Below are 14,798 nucleotides of genomic sequence, written 5' to 3'. Positions count from 1 at the left end.
TCCCAATTGACCTCCACTGCTTCGGTGGGTACGTTCCAGCTCCTATTGCTTCGCTGGTGATCAAAACCTTGTTCAAACTCGACTTCCTAGAGATTAATCCAGCGAAGCTTTTGCTCCAAGGGTATGTGCCTGCCATTAAAAACTTCATCATTCCTCCATCGCCAGATCCACCAACAACGAACAGCAAATCTCGCCGGCCAATTTCTTTCAAAACCCATCCGAGGATCTCCCTTCAGATTGACAGTGAGCCAGTCATTCCAACTTAGCCGCTCCAGCCTATTACGAAGTCCTCGCCCATACGCCGACTCCCATATGGGTGTAGCCTCCTTGCAATAACAAAAGAGGTGATTGCAGTCTTCCGGCACTCCTGCACAGAACACACAAAATATATTAGTCGTGATCCCACGCCTTGCGCGTTCTACATTCGTTAACACCCAGCCATGTTTTAGAAGCCAAGTAAACATGCAAATACGCATGGGTACTTTGAGCGTCCATATCCGGCTCCAATCGAAATGTCTAGTATTGCGGTCGGCCGCTGTTATCATATCATATGCGGACCGAATAGTGAAGTCGCCACCAGAGCTCCAACGCCAGCCAAAATCATCATCTTCCTCAACATCCACAGACAAAACGCAGCTGGCTAGAGAGGAAAGAACTCCCGAAGGGAGTAGATGACTTAAACGTTCCCAACACCATCCTCTACCTTCTTCCCAATAGTCAGCAACATTCGCATATAACTCCGGGAGGCTCACCGGAGCTTTCATGCTGTAATAAAGCGGCTGGGCACCAATCCAGTTGTCCATCCAGAAGCGAGTAGCCATGCCATTTCGGACTATCTTGATTAGGCCTTCCTCAACAAAAGGGATAGCCCCGACAATACCTCTCCAAGCATTGGACGCTTTACCAGATCCACCCAAACTCAAATGTTTATACTTGCAAAGCAGAGTTTGTGCCCACAAGTGTCCACTCTCTCGTTTGAGACGCCATGCCAACTTTGCCATACACGCCCTGTTCAACTCTTGTAACCTTCGTATACCGAGTCCGCCACCAATCTTAGGCGTGGTAACAGTTTCCCAGTTAATTAAACTTAGCTTCTTTGTATCATGGTCTGTACTACCCCAAATGAAACGGCGGGTTTTCTTCTCTATCTCCTGACAGACTCCTTTAGGAAGAACCATGGTCTGCATGGTGTAAAAAGGAATAGCATTCAGAACGGATTTCACCAAAGTGACTCTTCCAGCCATGGACAACAACTTGGTTTTCCACCCGTCGAGCCTGTTGTTTACTCTGTCTAAAAGGCTGTTAAACGTGCTGCAAGTCACCCGTCCATGTAAGGATGGGACTCCCAAATACTTGCCCAAGTCATCCGTGTAACACCCCAATTTTCAACTCTTACATTTATTACAAAATCCGTAATAAAACGCTGCGGAAGCTTACATCATATCAACAGAAAACCGGGTGCTACCGCCACACCTAGAGTGAATTCTATCACCTCTTTGACAAACTCCACTCTAAGTGCACAGGCTAAACTTACAACATTAATAACAATCCCTGTCTACATCAAAGAGTAGACCTCAACCTGTACTTCCCTTCTATTCCGAGCTCATCGGCTACAGGGGCCCACACTAATCTGCAACTGATAAGAAACACATTGAAGTGCAGTTAGCGCGACGGCTAAGTAAGGAAATCCGATGTCACTCAAAAGTAGACAAAGGTTTGAAAACATAATCATTTGGAAAATAGTATATCGTTCAGTGAATCAAAATCCACTCGTCTCGTAAGACAAAATCATTTCTTTCTCAAAGACGTTACAGAGTAACTCTTTACTCATTTTTAAAACTTCCTTAGTTTCATATAGTAAGAGTGAGGCCTACAACCTCGGGCCATGGCACTCCANAAAGCTCAAAAACACCATATTTCCAACAAAGAATCAATTATCCAAATTCAAGTGACTAATTCCAACTTAAGGGAATTCCTTACCTTGTAAAGGATTTCTAAAAATTGAGAGTTGAGAAGGATTTTGGCTATGGAAGCAATGGAGGAAGAAGAATGGTGAAGATGATCTCTCTCTCTCTCCTCTCCTCTTCATTTCGGCAAAAGCAAGGGAAAAAGGAAAAAAAATTGGCTTTTATACTACATCACAATCTTATGTGATAAGATTGGAAAAAAATAATAAAATAATAAAATATCTTCCAACTTATCAGTTGGGGTCCAAACAGATAAAGTTTCGGTGGAAAATAATCCAGATAGAATAATTTCCGAAACTAAAAATTTATTCCAGACTAACCCTCAAAATTGGGCTAGGTTCGGTACACCGCGAAATTTAGCGATGTACGATCAAAATAAATTTTAGCTGCTATGGGCTAATCTAATTAAATAGGAAAATCCAGAATAATAGTATGATGTCTAAAAATCCATTTCCTAGGAAAAACGGGTCCGAATAGTAGTTCCTAAAATTTTTACGGTTCGTGACCGGTACGTAGGTTCGCAGCTTAATAACAACTATACTCACTTATAAAAATTCTTTTGAAATATCTGAAGATCATAACTTAGGAATGTCAACGCCTTAGGATAATGTTAATAAAATACGGGGTATTACAATCCGTCCTCTCAATATTTAACATGGTCGCGATGCTTTCCGCTAGACGGGGATCAGTGTTCTTGGAGAAGAAGATCGAGGATTTATTAAAACTAACCCGTTGTCCAGAGGCCTCACAAAACCTGTCTAAGCAATCCCGGATAATAGCCACCTGCTCTATGGATGCTTCCGTGAATAAGACCATATCATCTGCGAAACAAAGGTGAGACAAGATAGGTCCGGATTGATCCAACTTGATACCCTTCTAGTCTCCCGCGTTCACCCGACAGCTGATCATTTGGCTGAGCTTCTCGAGGCACAGCACAAAAAGGGCAGGTGACATAGCATCACCTTGGCGAATGCCCCTCTGGGGAGAAAACTGCTGTAGTTTATCACCACTCCAGAGCACTGACATACGCGGCGTTTCCACGCAATGCATAATGAGTCTTTCCCACAGGCTGCTAAAGCCGATCTCCCGAAGCGTATGTCGAATAAAACCCCAAGACAGGCGATCATACGCTTTCTCCAGATCAAGTTTAATGGCCATGTAAGCATACGAACCCCGATTCACACGCATCGTATGTAGAACCTCCTGATAAATGAGGACATTATCTGATATTTGGCGCCCTGGAACAAAAGAACTCTGAAAAGGGCTAACAATCTTGGGCAGAATAATCTTCAACCTATTTATAATCGTCTTGGTGATGATCTTATAGCTGACATTACACAGACTGATCGGGCGGAATTGCTTGATCGTCTCCAGGGAGTTGACCTTGGGAATCAAGGCGAGCAGGGTATCATTAATCCCCTCTGGTAGAACACCCGTGTTAAGCGCGTCCCTGACCAACTGGAAAATGCTCTCACCTAAAGTGTTCCACGTACGCTGGTAAAACGCAGCATGAAATCCGTCCGGTCCTGGGGCTTTAAAAGGAGACATATCCATCAGAGCCCCATACACCTCCTCCTTAGAGATTGGAGTATTGAAACCATCCCAGTCCGCAGCAGTTAAGCTTGGGAAACTCCCTTCCAAAAGCATATTGATCGAAACATCATTGTCGTTGGAAAATAAACCGGCATAGTAGGCACGCACATGTTCCTTGAGCAAATCCTGATCGGCAATCCAAACTCCATCATCATCACGAAGACATTGAATTTTATTTCGGGCCCGTCAAATGGTAGCAGCAACATGGTAGTAAGCCGTGTTGCGATCCCCGGAGACAATCCAGTCTTCCCTAGAGCGTTGGAACCACATCAATTCTTCCTGATATAAGATCTCTTGGTATTCCTCCGTTAGTTTCTTCTCCAATTTAGCGAGGCCGCCATGGCGCTGATTGGAGAGCCGAGTCTGAACCCCACCTAGCCGAGCCAGAACAATCTTCTTTCGACGGTTTATATCTCTGAATACTTCCCTATTCCATTTAGACAATTCCGTCGTTAGAACCGGAATGTTTTCATAGAGGGTACGATTGTTGTTCCAAGTTCGATGAACCACCTCCGGAAACTGTCTCGAAGTTAACCAAGCAGCTTGGAATTTGAACTCAGGTCGACGCAGAGTAAACGCAGCATCAGACAAACGAATCAGAAGTGGTGTATGATCAGATGATATTCTCGGGAGATGGGTGACGGTAGCCTCAGGGAATTGATTCCGCCAACTTAGGTTGCAAAGCGCCCTATCTAAACGTGCCGCCTTTGCATGGCCAACAGAAAGCCCTTTAGTCCACGTGTACCTTGGTCCGCTAAAGCCCAGATCAACAAGACCTTCCGACTGAATCCAATGTACAAAGTCTGAGCTTCGTTGAGAAGAAAAAGCACTATAATTATTCGTTTCGTCTTGATTGACCACGGAATTAAAGTCTCTTGCAATTAGGCAAGGCCCTGTGATTCCACGTTTAGCCATGGTTAATTCACTCCATAGCCTTCGACGAAGGTGTTGGGTGGGGCTTCCATAAACAATAGCATAGTGCCAAGGAGCCTGATTCATTCTGTGTACCTGCAATAGTACAAATTGGGGGTGAGTGTGAACCACTGTGACATGCAAAGTGCTATTCCAAAAGACCCAGATCCCACCGCTGAAACCCACTGCCTCTACCCGAATCCAGTCCGAGTACCCCAATTTCGAGCAAACGACATTTGCTTGGGATCCCGAGACCTTGGGCTCAACAAGACCAAGAATATCTGGTCTGTGAGTTTGAATAAGGTTTTTAAGAACGCGGTGGAAACCTTTACCACCCGCGCCTTGACAGTTCCAGATAATACTAATCATGGAAAAACGGACAAACAAAAAAACCAGAAAACAAACAAACAAAAGGAAAACCACGGAAGACAAAAATTAAACAGGGGTAGCCTCAGTGCCCCCTTGACCCAGCAAATTCTCTTGCTGTGACTCCATGTCCATTATAACGTCGCCCTCCTCATCCCTTCCATCCGGAGGATCCTAGAGTGTTCATTAGCATGTTGCGCGACCGCAGCAGTCCCGGCCAAGGTAGTATCCTCATTTTGGACCGTCATGGTGTTGATAACCTTTCCCCCTTGGACTCCACGGTTCACGACATGCTCATCCTCCTCCGCTGCCCGTCTGGAACCAGATCCAGTCGCCCGGCGTCCCTGCGCAGGTTCCGTTGCCATTATCGGCCCTGGAGTAGATCTGGGCGCTTCATTTAAAATTTGCTTTTCATTCACTATCACATTCGCCCTTCTCGACCGTCCTCCCGAGCTACTTGCCCTTGTCTCGGACTGTAAATGACCATCGACGTTCGCAGCAGTACGGTCCGCAGCCCCAGTCTCCAGTTCTTGCGCCACACCTGCCCCTTCCCCCAGCTGTACGTCTGGCTCCAGAAGGGCAAATCGAGATCCGGTACCCATAGTAACTCCCCGTGTCTGAGTCGGGGTCGCCGAAGGCGCAACCTCGGCCGGTCGTCCCTGTCGTCTACGTTCTCTCCTAGTAGCAATCATCCAAGATCCATATGGGCGGCCACCGTTCACTCCTCCACCGGTCTTCGTGTGGTCGTTCCCAAGTGCCACCGCTGGTCCCAACGGTGGGTTCTGACTAGTCGTTTCCCCCTCGATTGCTACATCCTCCATCACATTCGGCTTTGGACACGTGGGGTAAGAATCTTGCCGATGGCCATACAACCCGCACGAAAAACAAACCAGATGAATTCCTTCGTATGCCACAGGCCAGACCTTCTCTTCTAACGTAAACCGCGAGATGAGAGGCTTAGTAATGTCAACTTCGACGCACACCCTCGCAAACTTCCCCTTCGAAACCAAACTCGTAGTATGATCCACACGTATGATGCGCCCTAGTTTGTTCCCAACCTTCCTCAGGCACAACAGGTTATAATACTCAACTGGGAGAGTAGGGAAACGAACCCAAACCAGAACCTTCTCCGTTGTTGCCGTGAAAGGGTCAAAATTAGGCACCCACTCCTTCACTATAAGGTAATGGTCGAGTATCATCCAGGGACCCTCGTATTTGGCAAACTCCAGATCCTCTCGTGTCCCGAACTTAACCAAGAAATAGCCATTATCCAAAGCAATGAGCTCCATTCTGCCTTTTGGTCTCCACATCAAAGTCAGCCGCCTCAATAGGTAAGCATAACCTACCCTACGCCCCATCACTTTGATGATGAGCGTCTGCCGCCAAGGCTCCCTGATTCGCTCTTTCTCCTTCGCCGAAATTCGGATTGTCGGGCATGTCGGATCGTCGTCAACATGATCAGCCTCGTCGTCCTCATCCGTGCTATCATCGTCGGGGTTTGCAATCAGAAAAGGAGTCGTTCCGGTCCCATTTCCTACGACCGTATCAAGATAGGATCGCGGGGTGGGATTCCCTTGAACAGGCATCGGAGAAACAGGGCTCACCTCAGGCGCAACAACGCCCGCCATCGCACTGGGTGTCTCAGGAACCGCCTCCATCGATTCTGGTTCGATCGCCTCACGATCTGTCAAGTCCTGCGTCACTGGTGGCGAATCAGCCAACGTCTCTGTAGATCCCAACGCATGGCTTCCCGTATCCTCAATTGCCGGCAAATCATCCACGATCTCCATCGCAGATGTGCCCAGATCACCAACAATATGCTTAAGTTTCTTCTGGCTATGTTCGAGCAGATCATCGTCCTCAGAGTTCCGTCGAGTCGGGAGCGTTTTTGAATTCTCCATTGAAAAAATGTCATATTTTTAATTAACGTAATTGCTCACGCCAAACTCGGTCTAAAATTAAATCGGTAAATCCCACTCGACGATGTGCTTAACGCAACCAATTACACATTTGCACCGTTCATACCCGCTTTAGTTCAACCCTTACGTAATTCTCATACTTATCTTTAAACTAGTATTTTGTACGCGCGATGCGCGAAAACTTATGCCCAATATTAAAATATTAATTAATACAAATAATTAAAATGTATAATTCAAATTATATATACACAAATAATATATATATTTTATACACAAATATATAATTTACCATTAATAGAAATTTAATTAAAATATAATCCATCACTAAATTAATTATATAAAATCGGGTGTCCCGCCCTCTTGAATCAAATTAATTATATAATAATTTTAATAAAATAACAATTAAAGAATAGGAAAAAGATATGATAGATATAGGTGTATGGTAATAATGATGGAGTTAAAAGTAACGGCGTTATAACGGTGTAAGGGTAGTTTTGTATAACAAGAATGTAGTAGGAACAATTTTGTCTAATAACATTGAAGTGTACAACATTTAAAGTAAAATGTACACATTTATTAGCATCCAAAAAGAGGGACATAAATCAAGGATATAACCTTGATTGAGACTTATTATACTTTTAGATATAAATATGGCTTTAAATATGAGACAGTTGGGGTTTCCAGAATTTTGTTTTGAACAGAAAAGATTTTATTTTGAAAAATGGTAAAAGTAAGTAAATCTTTTATTAGAAGAATAAAAGAAAAAATAGGGATAATCAAATTTTTGATTCATTAATTGTTGACTAGTTTCTCTTTTTATTTGATTTTATTTTTTGGTCAGTATGATCTTCAATTGTTTTATTGGATTGAGGTGTAAAATTAATAACCAATTTAGTCTCTCAATTATTTGTTTATATTAGTTTTTGTCTAAAAAATTGAATGATTAAATTGACAATTTTATACCTTGAATGACTAAATCTAATTTATAACATGAAAAGAATAATTGAGTATTATATTGACTTAAATTGAAAATGATAGGGTAACTACTTGTATAATAATGACTAACAATCGAGAAACTAAAAGTCTGATCATCGCCAAAAACATTATAACTTACTTTTTTAATAACCAATTAAAGCAAGTTACATAAGAATTTAACACTTTGATAGCTGGGAAGCGATACTGGAGGTTTGACTCTAGCAAATAGTGTGTCATGTTAAATAGTTAGGTAGAACTTTAAAAAGTATAGAAAAAAAAAAAAAAAAAAAAAACAAGTACACTATAATAGGGAGTAAAAAATAGAGTAAGTGCAATATTACTCTTTAAAAAAAAAAAAAATTGTAGCATTGAAATGAGTGTTCAATTGGGTGGAATATGATTTTTGTACAAGAAGATCGAGTTTGATTATTGTCAACTCTTTATCAGTCAAGTGTGAGCATTACCCGCGAATTTTCTTCGTCACAAAAAAAAAATCCCATTTTTATTTTTAACAATTTCGATCAATCTAATGTAATCTTGGAAAATACCATATGAACTACCATTCCTTACTCCAAGATCCTAGTCACTTTCAAATTCTTGATGTAGGCACTTTCCTTGGGACTCGCATAATAAAAATATCATATATAGTAATTGTACATCATATTATGAAGTAAAAATGAGAATAACCCAATGGGGTAGCTCAAGTGGTAAGTGAGCTCTCGTTCTGGAGAAGAATTTCGGGCGAAAAATTAGAGTAGAACTCTATAATCTAACCAGTTATAATTTTTTTTAAAAACTCGTTATAGTTATAAAATACTCCATATGTCTAATTTTATCTATCATATTTACTATTAATTGGTCAAACCAACTCTTTCTTTTTTTTGTTTATTTTATTTATATTTTTACTTATTTTTAAATTTGATTTTTATGTTTAATAATACTTTTAGTGTAATTTCTAAATATATAAATTTAGTATAGTAATATTATATACTTAATATTATAAAAAATTAAATTAAAAATAATTTTATTTTCAAAAGATTAAAAATAAAAATAATTTCAATCAAAAATCGTTAATCACATAAAATGAAATCAAGGAAGTACTACATCAGTATGGTCTCGAATCGACGTACGAAAAGATAGAAGTTTACCGTACAGACGGCTGTTTATTCTTTACTTGCGAAGACCGAAATGGTCGGTAGACTTGTTAGTTGTTACTCCGCAGTCTTCAGATTCTCATCGTCTTTAAGGAGGCCAGGCAGCAAATGTATAAAATGGGTGGATAAATGTGAAATGAATGTTGTGTGACATTATGACCGATGACTGGCTTTTCTTGCGTTCATTTAACCGTCCAAACCACCCCCAACACGCGCTTCTAATCCTTCGCTCCCTATTATTCTTTTACTAATGACGCCCTCATTTTAAATGGATAATTACAACATAATATTTGTTCATATATATTTTCTCAATCTATTGAAGCACAAAAAGTCAATGCTCTTACTGAAGTTTAATTCTATGACCTTCCATTTAGAAGATGTATAATTATATCGCTTGACCACAAAGTTTTTTACACGCATTTCTAAAGCTACTTTGATTTTATTTTTAATATGTCAATTGATATTCGGCACTAATACACTAAGGGTGTGTTTGGTTCGCACATGAGAATCGGAATCGGTATGGGTATCAAATACTTGGTAAGGGTAATGGGTTTTGGTGAAAGTATTTTGCATGTTTGGTAATATGGTGGAATGAGAATGATTATTAATAATTGGGGAAAAAATGAGGAAGGGAAATGAAACCCTTATTTAATAAGGGTATGAGTTTTTCAATTAATGAGATATTCCAAACCCATAGTAGTATTCTAAAAACATGTCAACCAAACAATAACAATCACTTTGATACACATACATACCTTATACCAAAAACCAGTCAACCAAACACACCATAATTTAAATTTTGTTAGAATAGCTTTATAGTTCTTGTAAAAAGTTTAGTCCAAAACTCTTTTGACACCTCCAACCTGACCTTACAAATTTGTAGTTGTGTTCATCAATTGTCTCAAGTTACACGGTTATCATAAAAACACATTTTAAGAATAATACAAAAGAATATATAAAATTCTCATAAAAAGATAAATGAATTTTTAAATTAATCTTTTTATTATAATAACAATAATAAATGTAGAAAATAAAATACGGAGTATTTTATGATGTTACTTTTTTTTTTTGAAAAGATGATGTTACTTTAAACAGAAGACGAATACATGTAATTTATAGACAAGAGGTTGTTGGATCAGTTCGCGTGGCTTCGTGGAAATTCATTGATAATTTATTACAGTACTTGATTTATAAGCCTCAAAAAAGAAAAAAAAAATTATGAAAATATATACTTAGGGTGTGTTTGCTTCGCACATGGGAATTGGAATCGGTATGGGTATCAAATACTTGGTAAGGGTAGTGGGTTTTGGTGAATATATTTTGCATGTTTGGTAGTAGGGTGGAATGGAATGATTATTAATAGCTGGGGAAGAAAAGAGGAATGGAAATGAAACCCTTATTTAATAAGGGTATGGGTTTTTCAATTAATAGGGTATTCCAAACGCATAGTAGTATTCTAAAAAGCTATCAACCAAACAATAACAATCACTTTGACACCCATACCTTATATACCAAAACCCGTCAAAAAACCCGTCAAAAAAATTACGCATTTGATTCTTATAAAGACTCTTTCAATTGAGCTCAGTTCCTTTGCTATTACACTAGAATAGAGTAAACGGTCCAGGTCCACCCGCGTTCCTTTGCTATTACACTAGAATAGAGTAAACGGTTCAGGTCCACCCGCGTTCCTTTGCTATTACACTAGAATAGAGTAAACGGTCCAGGTCCACCCGCGTTCCTTTCAATCATTATTGTGTGGACCATACTATCAAATAATGTACATTTAATATAAAAATAATGTACATTCAATATAAAAATAATGTACATTCAATATAAGAATGTTCAAAATAATGTACATTTAGTACATTAAAAATGTACATTTTATTATAGTCCACACAGCTGTGTGGACCATGGTCCATACAATAATTTGCCCGTTCCTTTGCTATTACACTAGAATAGAGTAAACGGTCCAGGTTCACCCGCGTTCGCTCCGGGAGGCATAGGAGTTGGCTTAGAGGGAACCGTCACTTGTAGGAGTCGAACTTAGATTCTACCAAAATTCTTTTCCACAAAGAGAGCTCACTTGACACTTGAGCTATCCCATTGGATTATATCATGATATTCTTGAGTAGTGATTATGAATTTCCCTAGTCACCAACCAAATAAATGAAATTGTACCTTTTTTCCTTTTGTATTGATCTCTCTAAAAGTACATGCATATTACAATTCCACAAAACAACATAGCATTAAAAAACATAGACATTTTTTTTAATAATTTGAATTACACCATACTACCATAAAATAATAATAATAATAATAATAATAATAATAATATTATTATTATTATTATTATTATTATTATTAGTACATTATTTTAATTAAAATGTAATATTCCGTATCTTATTATGTCTATAAAAATGTATTACAATTTTTATAATTTCAATCACAGCACACTACCATAAATTATTGTTATTTTTATTAGAATAAATTTTATGTGAAACCTTCTACCATGAAACGTGTAATACATTTTAACTAAAATGTAATTTTTTTTACAAGTCAATAGAAAAGTAACGCATTTTAATTAAAAAATATCACATGCCTCACATTAGATGGTTTCATACAAGATCTACTATTATTATTTAACATGAAACGGTATTACATAAGACCTAGTATTAATGGCAAAAAACTTGTGTAAGTCCGTCTCACAAATCTTTGCCCGTGAGACTGGTTGGATCAATATCAAATATAATACTTATACTAGAAAATATAATACTAATAAGGAATAAAATATTTATTACTTATATGGAAAATTGTTATACTTTTGAAGAAAAAATGTACGTAGTAATACTTTTACATTTTGATTTAAAAGTATTACATTCTTTATCAAAAGTATTACAATTTTCCTTATAAGTAACAAATACTTGCCAACATTATTTATAAGGAAAAATGTAATATTTTTACATTAAAATGTAAAGAGTTAATTACAGCAGTGGTCATCCGACTATGTTGATTTTCCAAAATTAGTCCCTGACTTTTAATTTGGACAATTTAGGTCCCTTGACATTGAAATTCTTTCAAATGTTAGTCCTTTCGCCAAATTTTGGTTAAGTTAAGGTCAAATGAAGAGGTAAAATTGTTTGTTCACCTTTTTAGTATATTGTTACTCGTATTTCTCATGTCCTATTCGCTGTATATATGAATATAATCTCAGTCGAAGTCTCAATCGGAGCCATATAATCTCCGTCGAAATTTATTCGACTAAGATTATATTAATATATATATATAGCATATAAGACAGAAGAAATACGAGTAATAATACACTATACAGGTGAATGGACAATTTTACCCCTTCATTTGACCTCAACTTAACCAAAATTTGACGAAATGACCAATATTGGAAAGAATTTGAAAGTCAAGGGACTTAAATTGTCCAAATTAAAAGTCGGGGACTAATTTTAGAAAATTAATATAGTCGGAGGACCATTGCTGGAATTAATCAAATGTAAAAATATTATATTTCTTCTTAAAATACTACAATTTCATGTATAAGTAACAAAAACTTTATTGCTAATTAGTATTACATTTTTCAGTACAAGTATTACATTTGTATTATAATAATACTAATGTTTAAACGTAAATAAAAAAATATGTGTTGCTATAATCGATTATAATGATAGTTTGAATATTGTGATTATTTTTGCTCTTATATATTTATAAATTCTTTTCAATTTTACTATTTCCCTTTTTCTTTAATTGTTATGCGATTAAATACAATAAATTGTGTATTGTAATAACTTTTTGTAAACATAGAAATTATTTATAATATTGCAATTTTCTCTTGTTGGTGTGTATTGATTGTATCTATAATTTTTTTGGGTGCAGTTTAAGGTTTTCTGTCGATCATAGTGATTAATTCCCTTGCTAAATCGTAAGCACACTTATTAGATAGAACAGTTGGATTGAAGATTTTAAGGTTGCTCTATACCTAAAGGCAATGATCAAATTCTTGACCTTTGTTTATATTATTGTATGATTTTCTATTTTTTTAGCATTAATTATTTATTTTAATATTTTAGTAGTTGGGAAAATAAATGTGAATATGAAGCGAAGAATATTTCACAGATTTTACTGACAAGTGGCTAGGCCGTTACCAGAGAGTTATATACAATTACACAAACGACGCGCTAACACAGTCAGAAGTTGCCGTTAAATAGAGTGTGCCCGATCACTTGCTTCGTATTCGATTCTCACTTCTCCGACGACTCTCTCTCTCTCTCTAGAATTTTCTCTACTGAAAGGTCTTAATACTCTTGAGTTTGGCTTCAATGGAAGTTGAAACTCACTCTCCGGCGACCTCCTTCAGTGTGGACTCCGGCACTCGTGCTAACTATTCTCCCTACATCGATCAGCCGAAGCTCCGCGCGTCGGGGTTCCGGAGCTCCGACGACGCCTCCGGAATCGAAAATTTCGAGGACGGAGGTACGGAATGTAATAGCGTCAAACAGGTTAATGACCGCGAGATATCTACCCTGACCGTTTTGAGTTCTGAACCCGTGCCCTACGCGCCCAATGGCGTGGACCACACCGGCTTGGTCTCTCCCGGGCCGGCGGCGGTGGTTGACGCGCCACTGACACGTCAGTCGAGCGCCGCCATGACGCTGCAGAAGGTGTATCGGAGCTACCGTACCCGGCGCATGTTAGCAGACTCTGCTGTGGTGGCTGAAGAGCTCTGGTAAATTTTATTTATTTTATGTTTTTTTTTATAATATATATATTCAAATATTTAGAAACACCAAAATGACCAAAAATGGCTGACAACCAGATAAAATCTCTCTCTCCTAATAAAATAGAATTTTCTTTATTTTATTGTTGTTTGCAGGTGGCAAGCTCTAGATTACGCTCGATTGAATCATAGTACAATTTCATTCTTCAATTTCTTGAAGCCAGAAACAACAGCTTCTCGCTGGAATCGAGTTAGGGTAAATGCTTCAAAGGTATGATAATTTATGCATTTTATTACAATATACTATATAGCTGGGGAAAAAAAGGAGAAGAAACAGCACACATCACGCTTTAAGCTTAGGCCAATATCTTTTATTTTCTGCAACTATTGTTGAAAAGCGAAATATAAATGTATTTTATATTTCAGGTGGGTAAGGGTCTGTCTAAAGATGCCAAGGCTCAGAAATTAGCATTTCAGCATTGGATTGAAGCGGTAAATTTCTTAACAAGCCTTTTGGATTGACTTCCCTGGCTGTTTTATTTGGTTATTTGCAAATCGTGGCGAAATCCACTTCACTCTAACTGGTGATCTTGATGTGTACAAATTCTAGATTGATCCGCGGCACCGTTATGGACATAATTTACATTTGTATTATGAAGAGTGGTGCAATTCTGATTCTGGTCAGCCGTTCTTCTTTTGGTAAGTATACTGTGAGCCTGGGAAACTATTTTTGATGTTTTGCAAGTCTATTGAGATGGTCAAACATGGTGGCTGTATTGTATTCTACATAAACCACAACATCCAAAGAACAGGAGAACTAAATTGTGCTGATATGAGCTCACTGATTATGCATTTTATGTGTTTGTTGCAATCCAGAATTGTAAACAATATGGATCAATCATAAGTTTGCTCAAGGTGGATTGATTTTTTAGGTTCTGAGTACTACTCAGGAAAGTAGGATATGTGCTTTTGGTCAGCCGGTTAGTAGAAAAACAGAAAAACTACTAAGATCACATTTTACCTGTCCAGGCTATTACCTGTATGAGTGAAATTTGATTTGTAATCCATATAGTAGTGCAGCCAAATTCTTATGTTATTTTTTTAATTAGGCTTTGAATTGAACTTAATGTTCTTTTAGTTGTTTTTTTTTTTTTTTTTTTTTTTTTTTTTTTTTTTTTTTTTTTTTTTT

The 14,798-nt window shown here is 38.0% G+C and overlaps 2 protein-coding genes across 2 annotated transcripts in view; one reads left to right on the top strand and one right to left on the bottom strand.

Annotated features, from left to right (window-relative positions):
• Positions 1 to 3,746: 3,746 nt before the first annotated feature.
• On the bottom strand, positions 3,747 to 4,841 carry LOC116010192. The gene has a single exon (XM_031249481.1). It carries the CDS (start codon positions 4,839 to 4,841, stop codon positions 3,747 to 3,749), a length of 1,095 nt encoding a protein of 364 aa, XP_031105341.1.
• Positions 4,842 to 13,114: 8,273 nt separating this feature from the next.
• The window catches only part of LOC115998439 (IQ domain-containing protein IQM3), a 4,516-nt gene continuing 2,832 nt past the window's right edge, over positions 13,115 to 14,798 (top strand). The window contains exons 1-4 of the mRNA XM_031238022.1: positions 13,115 to 13,618; positions 13,766 to 13,880; positions 14,036 to 14,101; positions 14,220 to 14,308. Coding sequence (XP_031093882.1) covers positions 13,212 to 13,618; positions 13,766 to 13,880; positions 14,036 to 14,101; positions 14,220 to 14,308 — 677 coding nt within the window. The 5' untranslated portion in view covers positions 13,115 to 13,211. The remainder of the gene's footprint in view (positions 13,619 to 13,765; positions 13,881 to 14,035; positions 14,102 to 14,219; positions 14,309 to 14,798) is intronic.

Source organism: Ipomoea triloba, chromosome 1, assembly GCF_003576645.1.
Source record: "Ipomoea triloba cultivar NCNSP0323 chromosome 1, ASM357664v1".
Taxonomy (NCBI): Eukaryota; Viridiplantae; Streptophyta; class Magnoliopsida; order Solanales; family Convolvulaceae; genus Ipomoea; species Ipomoea triloba.
The sequence above is the reverse complement of the archived record's forward strand: the minus strand, read 5'-3'. Positions and strand labels throughout refer to the sequence as shown.